This window comes from Camponotus vicinus, unplaced genomic scaffold, assembly GCF_025532165.1.
Source record: "Camponotus vicinus isolate PSW18456_S1 unplaced genomic scaffold, iyCamVici1.0 SCAF_12, whole genome shotgun sequence".
NCBI classification, from domain to species: Eukaryota; Metazoa; Arthropoda; class Insecta; order Hymenoptera; family Formicidae; genus Camponotus; species Camponotus vicinus.
The window spans coordinates 10,297,161-10,312,132 of record NW_028141948.1 but is presented as its reverse complement, the minus strand read 5'-3'; the positions used below and the strand labels follow the sequence as shown (position 1 = coordinate 10,312,132).

The 14,972-nt window shown below is 38.5% G+C and overlaps 2 protein-coding genes across 12 annotated transcripts in view; one reads left to right on the top strand and one right to left on the bottom strand.

Annotated features, from left to right (window-relative positions):
* LOC145963056 (uncharacterized) overlaps positions 1–14,972 on the top strand; it is a 368,536-nt gene that overhangs the window by 51,091 nt on the left and 302,473 nt on the right. The window lies entirely within an intron of this gene.
* LOC145963049 (discoidin domain-containing receptor 2) overlaps positions 1–14,972 on the bottom strand; it is a 250,006-nt gene that overhangs the window by 44,901 nt on the left and 190,133 nt on the right. For all 5 annotated transcript variants that reach the window (XM_083084656.1, XM_083084658.1, XM_083084660.1 and 2 more), the window contains exon 4: positions 11,830–12,061. In XM_083084656.1, coding sequence (XP_082940782.1) covers positions 11,830–12,061 — 232 coding nt within the window. The remainder of the gene's footprint in view (positions 1–11,829; positions 12,062–14,972) is intronic.

The window sequence follows — 14,972 nt, the reverse complement described above, 5'->3', positions numbered from 1 at the left end:
CGCCATTCCCCGTCGTGCTTTTTGTATTACAATATCGGACGATACCAATACTGATGAAGCATACGAACAGCTTGTGAATATAAAACAGCAAATTTTTATATAGCATGCAATTTCGAGATAAGATTTTTATCAATTTTCGAAATAAAGTTTTTAAGATGAAAATTTTTCGAGACAATTTTTAATCGTACATTTTTTGCAAAACTGATAATTGTAACTTTAATTTCACATTATCTCATGCATATAAAAGAGAACAAAAAAACTTATATTATTGACAAATTATTTTATTATTTATTGCGACCGAACCATTGCCATCATGTCACAGATTTCGATACGTTAATGAATTTGATATTCTTCTCGAAATCGTATAGCTCGTACATATCAATCAGTCAGCCTGGCAGGTCGGAAAAAGCATCCGATGCGTTACTTTATATCCCGTTTGGAGTGTCGCGATTGTCTGACAGTAGTTGTTGACATTTATATCGTTCGAACAATGCCTGCGCTTCAGCAGCGTGAAATACCGTCGATCCCTTTTCCTCCTCTCTCCCCTCCCTCCCGGACTTGGATATGTCCTGTCATAGAATGGACATCGCGTTCCACGGGATCAGACGGGGGCTAAGGACTAATTTCACTCTACATTCCACCGCGTTAGACACGTTCCGACAGAGACTCATAGAGAGAAGGAGAAGGAGAGAGAGAGAGAAATCGAGGGAGATATATACATGTATACAGGCGCACAAGAGAAGCCAACACGGATCTGCGAATCGACGAAGGGACGAAGGGTTCGCGGCAGGCGTAGGAAGGGTGACGGAAAGCGAGAGAGGGTTGAGTTAAACGTCCGCATTCCCTGATCCCCGTCGAGGCAGAGAACGTGTTGCCGTCGTTGACGACGTCTCTCTCTCCTCGAGCGTGCAGGGGCGACGGTGCAATATTGATTCCACGTTGTGGGTTTATGAATAAAATAAGCGGTTTATCCGACGGCGGTGTGTAGGGTGGTGTGTACCGTGTACAGAGGGGGCGGGACGTGCGGGCGGGTGGTACGGTCCCACGGGATCACGCGAAGTGGCGCGTTGCCCATGGTGAGTAGATAGCCAGGTACGCTTATGTACATAGGTATACGTGACGCGAACACATAGCAGACTAGATGGTACATATTATACGGGGTGTATCGGAAGTTGCGCGCTTTCTCTCCTATAATTACAGGCTCTCCGATGGACTCGAAGATGATGTTTCTTCGGTGCGAGTTTGACGGCAGGATTAATTATCGAGTTATTTAATACTGAAAATTAAGCTATATAAACATACAGTAAGATAGTTGCAAATCAAATATGAACCTTAATAGAAATTTAATTCCGAGCCTGATTAATAAAGATATCTAATGTTAAAAAATCAAATATTAGAGAGACGATAATTTAGTTATCTTCTGATAAAAAAAAGAGAAAATATATAAAAAGATATGACTTTTGACACATCTTATATTGTATAGATACATATAACCGCATGTCTTCTCTTAAGGAAAGTGTAAATGGCGTGTATCATTGTTCGCTAAACCTGTATAAGTATGTGGAAGTGTGCGGCAGCAACACATAGTCGCGTAACAAAGCATCTTGTGGCAGGCGCAACGCATTCTGCGCACGTCCCGTGACCTAACATACGTTTTATGCCTTTAGCCATTTTCCTTCCACTTTTCGGTGAACCCATGCGCTGACCTCGACTACTATACCACTGTCGACATGTCTTCTACTCTCTTCGTACGGGACTCTATGTGCAGGTATCAATAATCATGATCCTTCGGGCCGTCCTTACATCGTCCATAATATCCTTACATACGATACTCGTTCGCCAGCAACAAAATTGCGTTGCTACAGCTTCGCAATTTTTTGAGAATACTATTCGAACAGATAGCAAAGTTCAATTACCGCTACCAAGACGTAAAAGTGTTTCACAACTTTCCACTGGCAACCCTTGTTTCCACCCGCCAGACCCGCGCGCGGCCGTATTTTCCTTCCAGAAACAGACACTTCGAAAGTATTCCCTAAGGCGAGCCCTTACCTCCTTACCAACGGATAGCTTACTGCACCCTGGGTGAAAAACCTTCCTCTCCCTCTATCCGGGGGTCGATTCTTCCTCATTTCGTGGCAACCAGGGACCCATTTCAACTGCGCGTTATGTTGCTGCCAGTTCTCACAACGGCGTAGCAACAAGATCTTGCATTTCCGATAGTTAATTGCTTATATATATTTGTATTTACAGAGTGAAATAAACGTCCGTATATATGTACTTGTCTTTACAATAATTTGATAACATATTACGACTGCATGGATAAGAATAAATTCAAAATACGAAAAATTGAAGATATTTTTCAGTAAAAAATAAATTATATGGATAAGCATATCTCTAGTGATAGAATATTATTTATTCAGAGATATACTTGATAAATATTTGTTTTATGTATTACGTATACATGAATTAAATTTATTAATAGGGAAGAAATTTAATAAAATATTTTGTATTATCAAAATATTTCACAGTTTCGGTAACATTTTAAATCGGCAAAATTAACTAGCTCGCGTCGAACTCGATTACAATACTTGTAATGTTAAATACATATACAATATTCATCATTTTCGATTTACGTTGTATTATTAATTTGCATTAGATTGTTGATTCATGAACGTAATTACCATTTTCATGAGCTATTAATCATCTAATCATCATATGTAAATCGTCGAATTAAATGCATTTCATTCGGCCATTACAATTACATAAATGCATAATGTATAGACGAATCATTGTGCATTGTACGGAATGTATACATATATTATTTAAAACGTTGTACATGTGCGCGAGATAGGCAACTATTACTGTTTATTACACTTGCTAGAAAAAGGTTTCGAAGATTAGACAACGTTTTATCATTGCAAGACTATTTTACGTGCCTTTCCAGCGTAATTGCCTGCTTCTCCTATTTCTACTTTTGCGTGTCTACGTGCTTTCTATTGCGTACTCATAAGGGTCAAGTGTTAAGCGACGAACTATTACAGGTAGTGAGACCTAGGTATTGAGACCTGTAGTGATCTTAGATAATGTTCGAGACTCTGGTCTCGCAAAAGATATATACTTATTATTGCTTTGTGTTTTTATCGTAGAATTATAGACAATAATTTGTAATAATTTGTATAAATTGGTATAGCAACGTGCATTTCCTAATATAAAAAACATAATTTATTTTAATTTTATTATTTTATATACATATATATATATATATATATATATATATATATATATATATATAAACAAAAATATTCAGAAAAATCGATATTTGAGGTATATTGATAAGACGGAATATTGCGGAATGGTTGGCAAAATATATAGGAAAAACATGCAGTTAGGTGGAATGCAAGATTCTTCTATATCAGAATTAAGAAACGCCGACGGAACAGAAAATAAAAATAGTGAGCCCCCATTTTGCAAACGAATGACAACCGGACGACGTGACCGAGCACGAAATAGGACATCTGTCGGCTCTTATATGCCTATCGCGTTGCTCCGGGGTTGCAAAATTATGCAGCTGGCACTTTCTCGAGACAGAAACGAGTGCACGACGGTGGAAAGGGGTGTGCACAATGTAAAAGAGTCAAGGAGATGCAGTAGCTCGATGGAACTTTATCGTGACAGCTTCTTCAAATCGTAATAGCTGCATGCGCAGTTTATGGCGGAAGTGTATCTCGTAAATATGCATCTCCGACGACGTCACGATCGAAATGGATCTCAAGGATGCTAGATGCGGTTATAAACTTTCTAAATTCGGATGCCATTTAGAGGATGAGTCGCTTTTGCGAGACTTTATCGCGATTGATATTAAAATGTAAGATTAGCCCCATTTTTCAGTTTTTCGTATTCTTACGCATTCATAAATATTCTTTAGAGCGATTGAAAATTAAAAATGGCGCAGGCATTCGGATAATATACATACATGTATATATACATTATATATATATATATATATATATATATATATATATAAAATTTGAAATATTTACTAAAATTCAGTTTTACTATTTTCGCAAAAAATATTCTTCATGTGTATTTGAAATTTATTAAATTTTTAATCCGTGTGCTCATGTTATTAATAACATCTTTTTCTCTCTTTTTCTCTTCTTTTCTGTATCTAATCTGAATAAATTTTAAGTTTTAATTTTCAAGTTTCCTCTCATACTTTTTAATTATTTTTGAAATACTTTTTTCACGGCACGCTTTATAACTTTTTACATCAATTTTGCTCTCGCTCTGTTATGATTTTGGAAGACAGAAAGAGGTTGACGAAAAAATTTGGCGAGCCAAGCGAACCGTGAGCTTCTTTCTCCTGCGCGATTTTGAAGTGTTCATAACTTATGCCCGTGTTCGTTTTTTGCCTGTCGAAGCGTCGCATAAAACGAATTTATTGCGTTGGCGCATGTATGTCGTGACGGTGGCTGCCTCCGCGAATATTTTCATGCACTTCTCTTGAATGACGCTATTGGAATTTCGCTCGTCGATGGGCCGATATTTTTAGGTCGTCCTCTATCTATTACCGATTATGGTTCTACTATTCCGCTTCCATCGGCCTTTTATCCACAGAAAATATTCGTTTGATCAAAAACGTGTGTTGCTTGAAGGTAACTCAATTCGGTTTCTTCAAACAGAGACAAAAATTTCTCGTCCGGATATTGGAAAGACATTCTCTTGCATTTTCTCTATATTTTTTCTAAATTTTCTATATTTTCATTCTAGAAAATATATTTTTATAAAAAACAATTTATAAAAGGTAAAAATTAATTTTGTGAAAACTATATATGCCTTTTAATTATTTTTTAATCACACGATATTTTTATAAGATACACCCTCTATATCGAAACTTTATCTTCCATCAAGAGAATGTAATCAAAAAATATATTTCTGATAAATCGTTAGAGTTTTATTTCCGACTGTAATTGCAATTTTCTATCGCGAAAATGTTCTGCCATACCGTTCTCAAAAATCCTATCGCAATTTTCTATCGCGAAAATGTTCTGCCCTACCGTTCTCAAAAATCCGCATCGACCTTTATCTATTATTACATCTGTCGGTCTCGATGTGCAATAAAAGCGTAACGTTAATGCGCGCGTTATCGCAGTCGCCGTTGATTCGACGCGTAGGCGTATCTTGTACCGACGACCGGGGCTATCGTTCTCGCACGGGTTACACTTACAATTGCAATTATATACACCGCGGAGTGTCGGACACGCAGGCGCGTGTCGTGACGTCGGTGCATTATTCCGCGGACGCGTTTCGCTAATGTCCCCAGCTTCCTGTGCGTGCAACATTACAACTGACATCACAGTGACGGCAATATCGCGCTGCGTTGCTTCCTTTACTTTTTTCCCGTCCTCCACCTCGCCCCTAAGGTAGTCGTCGCGACTACCTGGAAACACTGTGTGATTTAGGCGGAACCGGCATCGTCGACGCGAGCAAGTCGCTTGCGTGTCCGCTCGCTCCGCACGCACGCATCCGTTTCCTCACGCACCCCTCGCTTGCGCACTTATCCCCCGACAATTATCGGATTTCCGCACGAAATTCTCCTGCTCGAACTTACGCGGGGAGCGAGGGATAATAATGGATCAAGAAGCTAAATCCGTCATCTGTTCACGAGCATTTCCATAGTATCACTTTTGCAAAAGTTATTCCAAAGTTGCTTTTTAATTATATAGATTTTACGAACGATTGGAGCGAGGGAAATAAACATATTTATCATGCGATTATAAGGCATTAATGTATCATTGAATCGTTGAATTTTGTATAGATCAGATTTCCAAACTTAATAAATTTTAAATACTATATTTAAATGTTTGAAAATTTTATTGGTACAATTAATAATGGGATATGATACTTTGAAATATAATAGGAAATTGAATAAAATTCTGTGTACATTGTTGCGAGAATCGATACTATCCGCTTCATCGATAGCCAACTAGAAAAGCATTATTCGTGTCGGTGGTACTCGCGTTTACTGCATGAACTTCCGTGATTAAGTGTCATTTTAAAATGTAACGCATAGAACACTCCGCGTTGTTAAAATCTGTGGAAAAAGAGGGTGACATGTCAGTTGCCACGGGTCATTGTACCCTACCGAGAGCCGTGATTAAGAGCCGTTTCAAAACTGATGGCAAATACCGATATGTCGCTTCTTTGAATGTTAAATGGGACCCCGGCTCTGATTAACCGTACCTTTTACGAGCGTTGTTTCGAAGATTTTAATCATTTTATATGAAAGAGAAATTATACAAATAAAACGAAACGATATGCGTCGCTCATATACTTTTTGCCCGTAATATTGTATTTTATTTTCTCTCCAATCGAGAAACGTAATACATGTCGACATTTTCAGTTAATTCCGCGAATATAGTTTTTTATATGCATGCCAAAGTGATTTGTCGCCATTATTACATTATTCTGGAATCTCGAATATGCTTTCAACTTTCACTTCTGACACCTATTAAAAGTAATACGTCTCTTCTTAACTGCTTGCGTCGCACTAAACAAGATAACAAGCTAAAAGGTAGAAAAAGGTTCGGAAGCGGACGAAGCACAGTGGCGCTCATTAAAAACTATAGCTGTGGCGGACGAAGTAAATGGGATATTTTCGATGTTTCGGTGTAAGCACCCTTCGTGAGTTTGCTTATATCTTAAGTACATACAGTGCATACCTGCAAATATCTTCGTTGACATATTTTTGATAAACGCATCATCAAAATTTTTATCAACGAAGCGGTCGATTATTTTCAAACAATTTCCCGATAGTCGACAAGCAAATAGTCCATGTTTTTTGTTTCCAAGACAGGAGATAAGATGTAATATTCGTGGACGTGAACGCGTTTAACAACGTGAACGGTCAATTTGTAGATGTTCTTTTGTTTCTAGATACACAGCATGTGGTCCATAGAGACAAAGATATCCATATATTGTCTTCTTTGTAATGGACAATGTCCTCTACTTTTATCTTCTTCTATAGCGTCTTTTTTAAAAAGATTATATTCGTATTTTATTGCTGAGAATAACTGTTTTTTCTTACAATCATGCTTTCTTGACAATAAAAATATATATGTCGCGCAAATACTTTTTAATTATATATTTTTATTTAAACGACTGCTGTGTTTTGAACTGAGCAGTTTGAAAATATGAGAACGCACTATATAATATACAATTCGTAAATAGAATATACTTCACTCGCAATCGAAATCCACAAACTGTTTTTGGGCAATATTTGCTTGCAACTCAAAGGATGGACTTTGATGTGCTGATTAAAGGTACCTCAATAACATAGAAACATAAAAATGTATAACTAGTACTAAAAAAGTGATTATTATTTTCGAAAAAAAATTTAGCTGTAGTATACCCGGGATAATGTAAGTTTGGAACATTAATTACGGATGTTGTCGGGAAATTAAGGCATTACCTGGGAAATATAAAGAAGCTTCCATATATAAAACAATTATCTTATTAAAGATAATTGTCTTAAGATAATTATCTTATTAAAAAATTGCATACTTTTTATATATAAGAGAAACGGTTTATAATTTTGAAATATTTATCCTATTCTCCTTGTTATTAGATCATGCTGCAACAATTTAGTCATAATTTCTTTCTATAATTTCTCGCTTTCCCCACATATTAAGAACCCGCACAATAATATGAAGCTGCTACTATGTATTTGAGATTACTTATTCTAAACTTTGACAATAAAAAATACATAATATTATATGAGTAAATTTCACAAAATAAATTATTGTTACAAACATATATCGATTTTTTTATAGAATAAAATTCTCAAACTTTTTCTCAAATAGGTCTTGTTTATTTACAGTAATCAGATATTTCGACGACATGAAGGATATATATTACATATTCGTTAAAAAAACTGACAACTTGAATGAGGAAAAAATACTATCGTTTCGAGAAAACTTCTCTACGCGGAACGTATCGTTTCCTGCAGGCTGCGAACTGCGCAAGCTGCACTTGGGCAAATTTACTACGCCGGAGATTCCAAGAAAATCTATTTAATCTTCCGTCCGTCGATGGAAGCATGCCGTGCCGCGTAGACTAATGAGAAGTGGGGTCGGTTTTTGACGTGGGGTATTTATTATTGAGACGAGCGTTGCAGCCGCGTATCGGAACGAGTCGGAAGGTGTTTCTCTCTTCGCGCGAGAGGGGATGAAAGATGGAAAAGAGAGAGAGAGAAAGATCGCGTCTCGAGTTTTAATTACCTCTGCCGGCTTTTCGAAGCGATACCTGCATCTTTCGTCTCTTTCCCTCATCACGATTATTATTAGCATTCTTTTTCGCGTCATTTCACGTCGGTGTGCGTGCGATGCATCTTGCACGCGCACAACTACGTACTTGAGAAAAAAGATTAGAGCTCCTCTTTTGTTCTCGAAATTGTTAAGGACCTCATGGTTTCTTATCGCCAAGCTTAGCGCACAAGTTTTCGTTTTTCTTCTCTCGTCCGGGTATCTTCGCGAGACCCTGGAAAAATTTCCCGCAGCATGGTACGCGGGAAAGAGAATATTTGCTGTCTCAGGTATATTTGCTGCGGAAGCAAAAATTTCGCTTCCTTCTGCGAGCGTCTGCCAAGTTAATCTCATTTCCTCGTACAATAATTAATCGGATTTCTCTACATAACCACTTCACGTTTATCTTCAAAGAGAAGATATTTCTTTTCAATTTTATTAAGAGAAATTAAAGAAATTATTAATAAAGATCTGTTTATATATTTGTACACGATATTTTAAATTAAAGCAACGTGAAATATTATGTATACATTATAATTTATCATGTGTTTTTTTTTGTTCTCGTAATTGTTAGATTGTAATAATATTTTACTTACAAAATTTCTGCAAACATTTGAATCTTTTAGAGTATATCACAGATTAATTCTATTATTTGTTTCCAGTTTTTTTTACAGTCGAGTGAATCTCAAATCATTTATTAATCGCGTTAATAGATCTTGTTCCTAATCAGCAAAAATGTATCAAGATCAATAATCGAATTATGTTTAGCGGTAAAGCGATGAATAATCATGAGATCGAAGAGACTATACAGTGTTTGCATGAAATTACGCGGTTGAGTACCGATGACGATAGACATCATCTTCAACATGTGCGATGGAGATGCAGAATCCTCCGGTGCATTAGCGCCGATGCAAGCTGGCTATCAATATTAACAAGATAGTAATCGGACGCCAGATATAGAGACACGTTCGATCGATACGAATAGTTTGGTTTCTCGAAAGAGACAAATCGATACGATACTGAAATGTTCGCTCACTTTCGTTGTCATTTTTCCCTGATTGCTAACCGCAGAATTTTACACACGAACAACTCCTTACGTGTGAACGCGTTCCAAAAGGATTACATACGCCAGGTTGATAATAAGGCAATGAATAGTGATGAATCGGGATATGTCACACGCTCGAGGAACTGTATATCTCGGGACGGAATTTTAGATCACGTCATGTTAGCACCTGCTCAATTGCATAACCATTAATCATGCGTTTAAGTCAATGTTTCGATTGTTTTTTCTGTTGTTTGCACATTTTTTCAGATAATCATTTTAAATTAGAAAGATATTGTATTAATTTTTTGTTTGATAAAAACGGTATTAAAAGAGTTGTAAAAAAACGTCTTTTTCTCTTCGATTAAAAGCAAAAAGTGTAATGTTAGATAATGCATTAATCGTTATAATTTATCGCGCACACTAGAGAGTAAGCCAGCCAGTTCGTTAATTAAAATTAAATAATCATGAAATTTCAAGCAAATTGTTGACCGAACATATTTCCAGAGGGTTGCTTCCGAGGCAGAAAACCGAGCGAGGTAATCATAAAGTACTGAATAATCATGAAGTTAATCGCGCGACACGCGAGGTGCCTTCTCGCCGACGAAGGGGATACGACCAAGTCACGCGGTCCCCCGGCGCATTAGCGCCGGCGCGGATGGTCCATCAATATTAATAAGATCGTAACCGGATGGTTACGGATGGATGGACGTATAGAGACGGCCGATCGGATGGCCAATTTACCTAGCGGTTAGGCGAGGTTTTTTGTCTCGCCTTTCACGACGTGTATCGCCTCTTCTTAGCGCCGTAAAGCGAGACCAGGGATCATCGGTGCATTAATGAGCGGGGAGCATGTTGCGCCGCTACGGAATCGCGCCCGAGGGGATGCACCGGTGAACGAGGCTTAAAGTGTCGTAATAGCGACGGCGACGTGGTCCATAAACATTAGATCGACGATGATGGTAGACGACGTTAAGTTCACCGGGAACGTGTCCCGTCGCCGTTGGCGATGCTCGCGGTGTGCGGCTCCCTCAAAGGTAAACGATATCGGACCCCATTTCATGTTTACAGTCGCCATCATGTGGACAGAATCTACTCCGAGCGAATCCGACTGATCGTTTGTACGCGAATGTGTACGGGGTGTTGCTTTTAAAACGCTATTTACAGATCGTTTCTGATCAAGGAAGGAACGATTTCGAATCGGAGGGAAAACATTTCCGTCGTAAAGCATTATTTCGTAGCGAGATATAAATCATTTCCGTTCTATCAAAAAGCTTGCCGGATCACGAGGAACTGTAGTTAAGCTTTAAGGGTCTTTGTATTTGCGAGAGGTCCAATCTGGAAAATGCCCTAAGCGCGGTTAGTAAGCGCATCGATCGCGGTTCGTTGCTACAGATATGAACGGAATATACTGCCGCTAATGCATACTACACGTAATGCAGGGTATCCTAACTTTACGGCGTCCATCACGAACTCGTTCCGCTCACCGCAGCTGCTCCCGCTAATACTTCAACACGGGTTTCGCCGTTAGTTGCCGAGAGACTCGCGCAACGGATTCGCCCTCGCGAGCAGACAAGCCGAAGGCTCCAGGCGTAGTGCCGGGTTTCGACAAAGTGGCGCGCACCGACGCTACGAAATTAGCTCACGGATTCGCGATAAGCGGCTTACATTTCGAACAAGGATAATCCCGCAATCGATTCTTGATCGTCGGTCGAACACTTTGAAGTCGCGCTTGTTTCGCCCAGGCACGCTGCCCTAAAGCTTCTGCGTTTCAACAGAACTGGCTGCTCTGTCCGGATATACCGGAATAACGATCTCGACACCTTAGTCGGGGGAGCGATTATTTCGGGTCAGTGCCCAATCGAGACCGAGCCTATTCCGACAGTTGCAACGCAACTGTGGCAGCTGCGGCATCAATTGACGTCGGTAAACGCGCAAATCGGTGCCAGCATCGTGACATAAAGCATGATAGCGGCGAGCGGTTTTGTCAAAATGGTACTGCGTGCATCGATCCGACGTCCTGTCAGTTTTGAAGAATCGCGTTGCTTTTTCGTATCGCGATATTTTGCCTTTCAATTCCTCGATATAAGAATATGAGATGTCGAAGAAAAATCTTTGGATTAATACGATCCTTATTCTCTCCCATAAATATCTCTTGTACATATATGTTGCAAAATATTGTAAATATTATTGCAGAATATATGCGTGAAAGGTTACATAATTAAGCGATTTATGTTAATTTAAAATGTTAATTAAAAATTTATACAAAGCACACATTTATGATTAAAGAACTATTGGTATAATTTCTCTATTTTAATAATTTACTATTGATTAAACATTAAGGTAATAAGCAGATAATAGAGGCTCCAAGTAGTCGGATTTAACAACTCGGTTCAGAAAATACCCAACAACTTCGCGGCAACATTTTAGCTACGGTAATCTGGCGCTACGATAGAGAATCTTTAATTAAGTTAAGGCGCTCACCTCCTCTCCTTTGATGTCTCTATATCGAACCCATTTGCCCAGTCGCGGCCTCCAGTATTCTAGGAGATACGCCTCTGCGAATTCAACACCCACGCCGTTCCCGAAACGGCCTTGGGTAGCGGTGGCCGTGATCAAGTGGATCGAATGAAGGTCGATCTCCAGCCATTCTCGAGCTTCCTTGGTGATTTGGTCCTTAGGACACCAGGCGCCACCAAGGTTCTCCGATTTCAATCTATAACATCAATAATCGAGTATTGAATTAATTTTTACATTAATTTCTTTTAATAATTTTAAGAGAAAATTTCGAAATATATATTTTCTTAAATTTATAAATCTATAAATTTCCTACGTAAATGTCACTTTTTATTCCTATATCGCCCACATGTCTTTATTTGAAATTCAAAAGTTGTAGGAGAATTTGATTAAACTTTTAAGCTTGACGCAATTATAAATTGTTATGTAAGCTGAGATGTTTAAAATTATATTCGTATTCTTAGCAGCATGCTTTCCATCCGATCATCGATTTAAAATGCCATCAAATTCCGAGTAGTCGTGTACGTTTTCGGTTCGGTCCGCTCATAAAAGTAACGATCTAATTAGATGTGAAAGTATCGGGTTAAATTCCTCGCCAGCACCGTTCATCTTGCGCTATCTGAAGATCAACCGACGCGCGGTCGACCATTGAAGTCCTCGCACCGAATTCCGATATTATCGCGTTTACGTGCGCGAGAATTCGGAGATTTCGTGCCCTCTCTCTCTCTCTCTCTCTCTTTCGAATATTATTTCGCTGACGCCGTACGAGCTGTGCACACAACGCGAATCCGAATTGCATTTTAATGAAGCTTGAAAGATTTGGAATTAAAATAAAAAGATATTTCGCTTTTTTGTGCTCTCTTTTCTCGAGAGACGGTTTGTAATTCAATAATATTTGTAGAAAACTATTCATGTAAAGATAATGAAAATAGTATTTCTGTGTCATAGATATATTATACATAAAATTGTCAAATTATTATCTAAGATATATCTAAGGTTTAAAGAATATACTCTATTCGTTAGTATTGCTGATGAACGCGAGAGAGAAGGAGAATTGATGAATAGTCGCAAATGCAAACGAAAAGAATGGGCTTTCCAATTCGCCGCTCGTCCTCTCGAGATCATCGAGAATCTGGAAGCTTATCGAGATTTCCAAAGTCCGGCTCGATAGTCGCGAAATTTACATACGGGCGGGAAAATCGTAGATTTGCGAGTGACCACGTATCATCGCGCGGATGATACGGGTCGAACAGGGATACACGGCCATTTATACGTTCAAGCTGTGCGAGTACCGTGCTTCGGTTTTAATCTTCGAAGGGTCGAAAGCAAGGCAAGGAGAGCTCTGCGCCGGGGCTAGCATGAATAAAACATGAAGCGCGAAGCGCCTTCCCTAATTGCGTGGACCGTTTAAATGCCCGACTAAGAGTGGTGCTCCTTTTCGGCGTTATATACGTCGAGAATGTACGGATAGTTATATACGGGTAGGTGTATTCTTCTCAAATTGCAGATTAGGAATCGCTGTGCAGGAACAATCTCGCAGACTCGGCGCAAATAGAGCTCTCGAAACGTATTTCAACGTGCGAGGAAGATAACAATTCGCTACATTACGCCGACGAAGGGACGATCCTGTACTTTATACGAGAGTCTTTTTTTTTACTGTTATAAAATGAGATACAAATTATAATGAAACGGTGTGCGCGCGAGATGATTATAATAATCTTTTCCGATAATGAGGAATATAAATAGAGCTGTTTACGGTGTGTCGCGTCGCAACGAGAAATCGAGGCTGAGCCACAAGGTGCTAATAATCGTGCCTTGCGTTCGTCATTAGTCGAGCGTGATAACGCGACTGCATTCTCAATAACGGCGTCTGCCTGCTCGTCGTTATAATAGCCGTGGCTGCTTTCGCGAGATTTACAACCTGCGTGGTGGAAGCGCACCTCTTTATCGTTAACAACCGGCTCGTACCGACTGATAGTTGAAGGTGGAGCAATGACAAGTCGCAAGTTCTAATTGGAGCTCTCTATCGTTTTGGGAAAATAAGGCTACACGAATATCAGGGTATTTCAATTTATAAATTTTTAACAAGCATGTATTCGGAGCTATCCTTAACGATACAGTCGTAAGTTCTAATCGAAGCTCTCTATCGTTTCAATTTATAAATTTTTAACAAGCACGTATTTAGAGCTATTCTTGACAATACAGCAGGCAAATATAATTTTTCATTAAAATTTTCGTAGGGAAAAATTGAGAAAGATATACTTATGATATTTGCAATTTCTGAAAAGATTATAGGATGTTTGTGTAAACAAGTGTAATTTGATAAATATGTAAAGAAAAAATTATCTTTCGCGAGTGTAATTTTGATCGATATTATTTATACAAAAAGCTGATGAATTTTAATTTTCTAGCACTATATCGATATTAGCGATCCGATCGATTGCGAGATCGAACAACGCGAGTTTGACGAGAATGAACGTTTAAAACGAAAATGTATATTCAACGATGCTGAATATAATATTATACAATGTCACTTGATAATGATGCATATCATTAAGAATGCATATCATTAAGGAAAATAAACAAATGAGTTTGCATTATAAAATAATTATATACTGCTATTATACATCGATATATTTTATACAGAAGTGTATAATTTTTCGCAAGATATTGATGCGTTATAATTATAAAAAAGCATTGTCTGAAATTATAATGCAAGAATTTATTTCGAAATAAATATTTTAACCTTTTGGCACAAAAATATGATTTTTAATAGAAATTTCATGCGTCGAATTACAAAGTTTCGCTATCTAAATTAAATGTAAATGCATGCAAATGCGAATTTGCTTCTACGGAAACACAACATCTCACTTTGCGCGTTTTATATCGTCAAAAATCCACGGTGGCGTTCAAAATACCGGCGCTCTCTCGCAAGTTCTATTTATAATAACTTTCCAAGAGTGGTCGCGAGGACGAGAGGAAGAATCGTGGTGTCGAGGTGTGTGGTCCCCGTGTTTTGGTTCCCCCAAAAAGACGATCCGGTATAATCGTTCCCTCGACGGTGGAACACAACACCGAACCACCGAAGACTCTGTGTCGTCCATGTCATC